Here is an 8,074-nt window from a genome sequence, read left to right on the forward strand (position 1 = left end):
GGTACCTTCAACAGCTAGTACCTACAACAGTCAGTACCTACAACAGCCAGTACCTACAACAGTCAGTACCTACAACAGTCAGTACCTACAACAGTCAGTAACTACAACAGCCAGTACCTACAACAGCCAGTACCTACAACAGTCAGTACCTACAACAGTCAGTACCTACAACAAAAAGCATCACTTCGATATAACCATTTCCACAAAGAAGATTTTAGCTGCTATCCTCCAAAATTGTTCAGGAGTCCTGAAGCCCATGGCACACAGTATGTATTTAAAGAAGTTGGCCAACCTATTAACAGACAGTAGAAATTAACATAGGTAATTCCCAGAACCTTCTGGAATGGTCTTTATAGTTCTAGAATACTAGAACCAGTCTTGGACGCTTTTCTTATTTTCCCAACTGCTGAAAAAAAAAAAAAACATCCACAACCATTATAACGAACACTAGTCTAGTCTCAGCTTAAATATTTTCCAGCAGCTGTAAGGAAAAAAGAAAGGAAAACAGCTGGAGAAATTTGGGGAGGGGAAGAAACCCCTGATATATGATCATCATCACTATGGCTTTCTTTACCCCCTCCCCGCCCTGTGTTGGTTTAGACTCTTCGATACTGCTCTTCAAGTGCTAGAATCCATCATTCTATTACTTTTCCTGATTCTTGTATAATTACTAGAAGCAACATATTTTAAAGTACCAGAGTGGGGAGTAATGGGGAGGGGAACTGTCTCCTATAACACAGTTAAAAAAAAGTTGATCATTACAAGTCATTCCCCCATCCGTTTCCAACAGTGCTTGACTATCAGTCAACTAACAGCTAGTTAACTGAACTAGTAGTGCCTGACCAGGCAACCTGACTCCCATTAATAGTCCACAGTGCATCCTTAGACAGGATCCCACACCTCCCCCCTCCTCTTTGGATACTGATACTGTGACTTCCAGGTGATATGAGAGGAACTGCCATAGAACACTCTGGAAGAAACATAGCTGTGTCCTAAGGGAAGTGGTCAAGAATGAAGGCTAATGTGACCCTTGACCTCATCACCCAAGGAGAAATAGCATATTATTTATATTTACCCTGAAGACTCAGTATCCTTTAGACAAACGGGTTACTACTTATCTGCAAAATAATGGAAATGCTTCAAGGCATGGGGCTCACATGTGGGGGTTCATGCGTGTGAAGTCCCGAGTTCACACCCTAGAACTGTAATAAAATCTAATTTTTAAAATTAAATCAAGCTTCTCTAGAGGCTTCAATGAAAGATGAAGGAAATAACATATGAAGCTAGTAGTTCTACAAATGGAAAAGAAGTGTATAAGTATTCCTATAAACAAGACTTTATTAAGCACGCACGCTAGGTACTGGATGGCTGCTTTCTGATCCCTCCCCCTTTTTTTTTTCACAAGACTTCAGAAGGTTTCAGGACCGAAGACATTATTTCTGACACCCTGGACATCACATTGATCTGCTTTTCTGTGAGTGTTGAGTGTCACAAGGCTCGTTCTGGAGTGGGGCTTAAAGACTTATCACATGACGACCCTCTCTCCACTCCTGATTCATTCACCACCGTCAACGCTGCTCCAATTTCCATTAAGTAAAGGGTTTTCTCTAATCCATAGACACTGAACTGTGGCTTTGACTTCTGGGGGTTCTAGTAACATCAAAACACGAGCGTGAGGCTAAGTGATTTGTCAGGCAGCTTTTAAAACTATTGCTTATAAAAGCGAGAAGAAAGGTTTGTCTTGGTTTAAGGCCAAGGTTTGAACTAATTTTTTTCTTTTGAACTACAATCCCCAGAATGCCATCTACCTTTGGGAAATGAAAGCCTACTTCGATTTTATGTTGAGAGCCTGAGATCAATTTATTTGTATCATGGCTCATAACTACTTAGATTTGAGGGACAGAACACCTAGGAAAGGACTGTGTGACCAACACGAGGCAGAGAAAGGATCAATATCCAACCATTCTCAAATCACATTTTTGAGACATTATTTGGATGAGTCTTTCAGTTTGGTTTTTCTTTGTGGTGAGAAACTGGCCCTTTTACACCCAGTGAAGTGGGTACTATATTCTAACAAGTACCTTGTAGAATGCAGTCCATTCTAACCCTTCACCATTCTAACCCTGCCCTGCAGTTTATAGTCTTCTATTAAACATTACCATGGTAAGGCAATCGGAGGGAAACAGAATTATTCAAGGGCTTCTGAACCAGAAGATGAAGAACCTAGTGATAATTTTGACTTTTGGAAGTGCGATCCCTTGAGATGGATTGTGTCATGATCAAATGATCCCGTTGGCCGTTAGAACAAGGTTAAAATCTTGGGCCTGCTAAGCATGGTATCAAAAGAAGAAACAACAAACAACTGGGGGGATCAGGTGGAGTCTTGCTTTGGTTTCTTCCTCTTCAAAGTCAGACAAGAAAACTTTGTACAATGCAGAAGACTTTGGGGGCTGGAGAGACGACTCAGGGGTTAAGAGCACTGGCTGCTCTTGCACAGGACCCAGGTTAGAGTCCCAGTAGCCACATGGTAGCTTACAATAGTCTCTAAGTCTAGTTCCAGGGGATCTGACATCCTCTTCTGGCCTCTGTGGGCACTGCACACATGGTATACATATAAACATGCAGGCGAAACACTCATATACATAAAAATGAAAAAAAAAACCAAAAAGACTTCCTTTAAATTATAAAAAAAAACTTAAAAAAAGACTTCCTTTATGGTACCCTCATTTCTATACACAAAGCTGTTACCACTTCCTATCTTGAAGAGAGCAGATCTCCCACTCAGGGCTAGGATAAAAACATAGAGCATCAAGTCAGACCGCACGAATGGTCTGCTCTGGTACCCACTAGATACAGGTAGGCATTGAGGCAACTTCATGAAGCCCCCCTGGAAATCTTCAGGATGGGCCGACTATAGTATCTGCCTCCCAGAACTGCCATATATAAAGTATATAGGACAATTATGGACTCACAAGAGAAGTTCTATACATGGTTAACTGTTATTACCCTTCATTAGTTCCCTTTGTTCTTCAACCTCTGTAGCTAATCTGTCACCAAGCTCTGTCAATTCTTTCCTATACATAATATGTATGTATGTATGTGTATATATATACATACATACATACATAATATATATAATATATACAATAATATAATATTATAATATTACATTATATTATTATATTATTATAATATATAATAATATAATAATATAATATGTATATATGAGTGCACATTATATATTTCAGTTAAAACACTGTAAAAAGAAAAAAGTAGTCAACCAGGACACTAGTGTCTACCCAGGGTCTTAGATAATCATGTGGTAACACTTCCAGGCACTGGAATACTGTGTAACATGAGGCAAGTCCATAATCACAAGTACAAAAAACTATTTTGTTAAATGGAAGTTAATCAGTCATTGAAGAGTATGTCTAAATTGATCTCTTTCGGCTAAAACCATACAAGTCACGAGGGACGAAGCGGTTAAAATCGACCAAAAGTGGAATGTTATTGACCTCTCAGAAGTTTAAAGTGTCTTGGCAATCGTAAGGTCTGCAAAGCTGCAGGCACTGGACACATGTTCCTCCTCCTAAGATTCGGTACTTCCTGCATCCATATACCCTAACGGAACTCACATCTCCAACAGCCTCAGAAGGATGCACACAGACACTTGTGAGAAATTAGAACTGGAGCAAGCCCTAAATACAGTCATCAGTAGATAGGACAGTTGAGGCCGCTTGTCAGCTTAACTGGAACTAGAATCAAGTTGGAGACATACATGCCTCTGGGCATACCCGTGACGTGAGGTCCCGCCCTACCTGCTGGACCAATCAGGAGAGCGAGCTGAGCAGTAGTCCCACCCCTTCCTGCTTCCTGACCACAAAGCTGTAGACCACAAGGCGCAAGCTCCTGCTGCGGTGACCGTTCTGCTATGATAGACTACGTCCTTGGAACTGTGAGCCAGAATACAGCCTTCCTTCCCTAGGGTGCCTCTTGTTTGATCACAGCACTGAGAGAAGTAAAGGTACAGTAGGAAGCGGGTAAGCTGCCCTTCCATGCGGTGGAACTTATTTGTAAGATAAGCAAAGACATAACAGGAAAAAAATGCCAAAAACGTTAACATTGGCTGAACAAAACAGGGATGTTGTATGAGTATATGTGTACGCCGTCGCGATTATAGGCACCCACGAACAAGTAGAAGAATGATAAAAAAAAGGGTGTATGCCCACAGCGGTATATTTCCATCATTTTTGAGGAGGAAGATGGAGAAATGGTATGAATAGGATGCAAGGAGTTTTTTTTTCTTTTTAATCATGTGTATCTCTGTGTATCTCTGTATAGGTGTTGAATGCAGCCTGCAGAGGCCAGAGGTGTCAGTTGCCTTGGAGCTAGAGTTACAGGCATCTGTGTGCTGTCTGTTGTGGCTGCAGGGAACCAAATTTAGGTCCTCTGAAAAGAGCAGTACAGACTCTTAACCATTGGGCCATCCCTTACCCCCAACAAGGAAATGGTTAAATGATATTTATGACTGTGTCTTTAAAATAACCCAATATAAATGATTTGTGTCATTATTCCCTTCTATTTTTCTTATAGGATAGACACTTCTGGTTTTTTCAAAGTTAAAAAGCTTATAGGTGTGTATCTGGCTCAGTGGCAGAGTGCTTTGCCTAGTATGCCCAAGGCTCTGAGTTTGATCCACAGTACCAGAATACAAAACAAAAAACAATAAAGCAAGACATTAACAACAAAAGGACAACATGCCTTCAAGCCTACTATGACCATTGACAAGTGATTTCTTCTCTGTTAGCCTCGTTCCCACCAACTTTAACGTAGGAGCCACAACCTGTTCCCTGTAGAATTACAATGAAGAACAGAGAAAAAGAAAAAAGGGGACTTTAAAAATGTCCACAGTACGGGTATGGCCCTCATGCCTCACTGGACAACGACAGGAGGACTGGAGCCATTACAAGGTCCCCTTCAAATACTGGAGGTCAGGCCTCTATCCCCACCTTCGAAAGTTTAGAATTGCCACAGCCCTTCTATACTTAGAGAAGGGAGGAGATGTCAGGGGCAGCCCTGCTTACACACCGAAGGCCTAAAATCAGCCATAGGCCTAAAATCAGCAATAGGCCTGTCATACATGTATACTAACACCAAGTCTTGGGTCTCAGTGGAAAAACATTGAAACAGATGGCTTTAAGCTATTATAAACAGGCAGCTTTTGTGGAAATTTACCAGCCTGAGTAGTCATAGACCTTGTAAATAGGTAGCCTTGGCAGACAATACCAACTTAGATAAGGACAAGCGAGTCATAGGCAGAGTCATAGTGACTTGTCCCCTGAACCTTCACCCAGCCGATACCCGGTTCTGAAGATATCTGTATTCCCCCTGAACACCCAGGCTCCAGTCCCATTCCCTTCCCCACATCCTGCCTTTCTGTGTTTATAACCCCTGTGTGAATGAATTACGATTTGAGAAAAAATAAACTATTAAAAAAAATGCCCACAGTATTGATATTGTTGTAATAATCATTGCTAGCCAGCTGTTCTTTGTCCGTAGTTGGTAATATTCACTCTCTAATTTAAGGGTGCCCTGAGTAGACTCAACCAGTCTGTTTAGCTAAAGCCGTCTTAAACTCTTCTCTGCCTTCAGCCTTCCAAAGACAGCATTTTATCATTTTAACTGAATTTTTGAGACTCCCCGATGTGAAGGCAAGGTTCATTTACTTTGATATCTCCAGTGAAATGAAGGAGAGGAAGTAGGAAGAGACCTCGGACTGGGGGCTAATTTTGACTCCTCGAGACCTCACCGTGACTCTCTGGACAAGTTCTTTAAGATGTGAAATGTGCCCCCCCCACCAGCCCCCCGGTTGGCTTGTGGTTCTGTTTTGAGAGCCTTTGCAAATGTGGTCTAGTGAGGAGAAGCAGATCTTTGCAAAGTAGACCACTTCCGGGTCCATCGGACTTGACTTCCTGTTTGTGCTACACATGAAGCTGGTTTGAGCTCCCTCCAGCACAGGCCAAGTCCCTTCAGTTTCCATGTCTCCTGCACCGTGGCAGACTGTACCTTCTGAACCATGGGAATAAGTACATTGCCCCCACCTCTGTCTTGTTGACACAGCAACAAGAAGACTAAGACAGGTGGTTCTACCTGATGACCTACTGAAGTGTTTCCTGGTCCTTAAGGCATGTTCTTGACGCTCCTATACCCAGTCAATAATGACTGCATTGGTAAATTAGAAATCAGGAGGAAGAGGAGGGGGAGGAATAAGAAGAAAATGTGGCGAGTCGGGGAGCCACACTGCCCTTGGTTGCTTGGAGACCTGTTTTTGCACAGTGCACCTTAGGACAGTCCATCCTTTCTTGCCTGGTTCGGTACCAGGAATTACTCGACATTACTGCCTTTCACAAGCCAGTTCCTTACCTGTGATTCACACCAGCATCACGAGCTCCTAGGTCTTCCCTGTTAGTGCTGTGGGCTGCTTTTCTGTTCACCGCCTCTTCTGTCTCGCTTGGGCTGTCCTCTTCCAAGCTGTCAGGCTCCATATCTTTGTCCTGGATTTGGTCCTTAATATCAGACCAGGACTTAGCCTCTTGAGGGAGGCTTTCTGAATCTGATTCCAGGGAGTCTTTTGAAATCAGGTTTAAGTCTTCTTTCTTAAAGGGTCTGCCCGAAGGTGGGGTCCTCGAGTTGGCGTGATGGACAGGAGACTGGCTAGAGAGCTTGGGAACTGGTTTATATTTATTCATCCTGAAAAATAGAAACAGGAACAGGAACGCTCTTGTTAACAGAAGCGGTTAGCTGATATTTATAATCGTAGCTCTCAAAAGCATTGCTTAAAAAAAAATTCATGTTACTCCTCGGCTACTGAAATCATAATGGCGATGTTTGTCAAAGATGTCAATGAGCAAGAGAATCATGTTATATTATCTGCAGGCTTTTGAATGCACCCTTTTGAGTGTACGAGCAAGGAAGGCCTATTGGAAAAATGATTGTTTTTCTCTCTGCAGAAACACATCTGATTTAGGGCTCATAAGCAGCCCGAGCAATCGAATGAGGTTTTATTGAGCAAATCAAATGGCTGCTTGAAAGGGGATTCTGTTTCCAGCTTCCAAGGGCTTCTTACAAACAAGCCGGAACAAAGCCAAATGGTTAATTGTGAGCAGTGCTTTTTTGGTGGCTTTATTTCAGATGCTCAGGGCAAGTGTGTGTGTGTGTGTGTGCACGCATCTTGTTCAGAAGCAGCCACAGATGCACTCAGACTGGTTCACAGCTTACCATTTACAGAGTAAAGGAGAGAAAAGCATGGTTTTCCCCAACAGGAACTATAATACACAGACTGTTTCTTTCCTAGACCTGTATGATGAGGCTCCAGCATTTAGAAAAGACTTTTGCTATCCAGGATGGTGCCAGAGAGGAGTGTACAATTCGGTGGCCATTATATGGAGATCAATCTCAGCTCAATATTAAACAGCAACAATGTAGTAATAACGGTTTAAAATGTTCAATAAACAAGGTGTGTTGGTGAATGCTGGTAAGCTAAGCACTTTGGAGAGGGAAGGAAGAAGACCAGTCATTAGAGAGAGAGACCAATTTGTGCTGCGTGAAACCCTATCTAAAAATAAAAAATAAAAAAATAAAATCTCAAACTGTTTAACAAAAGGTTTGTGAATCCGGTCTCAGAGTGATTCAAAGCAGAGGCTAGATGTCACCTACCTGGATTAGGTGCTGCTCTTGAGTAGGGGAGGGTGGCCTGCATTACAGCTAGGAGTCATGGAGTCCCTTGTAAAGTATGTAGGAACATGATTCCAAGGGAACCCTCATGGTCTCCAGGGACTCCTCTAGTGTCCTACGAGATGGTTTACAGAACAGGTGCTGTGAGTCAGCACAGGGTTGGAAGGTGGTGGTCTGAATTGGATTGCCTTCCATCTCTACTCATGGTTTTGGTTTATTTTCTGTCTTACTGCCTTTATGCTGTGGGGAGAGAGAGAGTGTGTGTGTGTGTGTGTGTGTGTGTATCTGAGAGAGAGAGAGAGAGAGAGAGAGAGAGAGAGAGAGAGAGAGAGAGAGAGAG

General features: G+C 42.5%; 1 protein-coding gene across 1 annotated transcript in view; it reads right to left on the bottom strand.

Moving 5' to 3' along the window:
- Positions 1-8,074, bottom strand: part of Jhy (junctional cadherin complex regulator) — a 56,115-nt gene that overhangs the window by 46,054 nt on the left and 1,987 nt on the right. The window contains exon 2 of the mRNA XM_028755813.1: positions 6,424-6,750. Coding sequence (XP_028611646.1) covers positions 6,424-6,750 — 327 coding nt within the window. The remainder of the gene's footprint in view (positions 1-6,423; positions 6,751-8,074) is intronic.

Source organism: Grammomys surdaster, unplaced genomic scaffold, assembly GCF_004785775.1.
Source record: "Grammomys surdaster isolate TR1022 unplaced genomic scaffold, NIH_TR_1.0 126086, whole genome shotgun sequence".
In the NCBI taxonomy this organism is placed as follows: Eukaryota; Metazoa; Chordata; class Mammalia; order Rodentia; family Muridae; genus Grammomys; species Grammomys surdaster.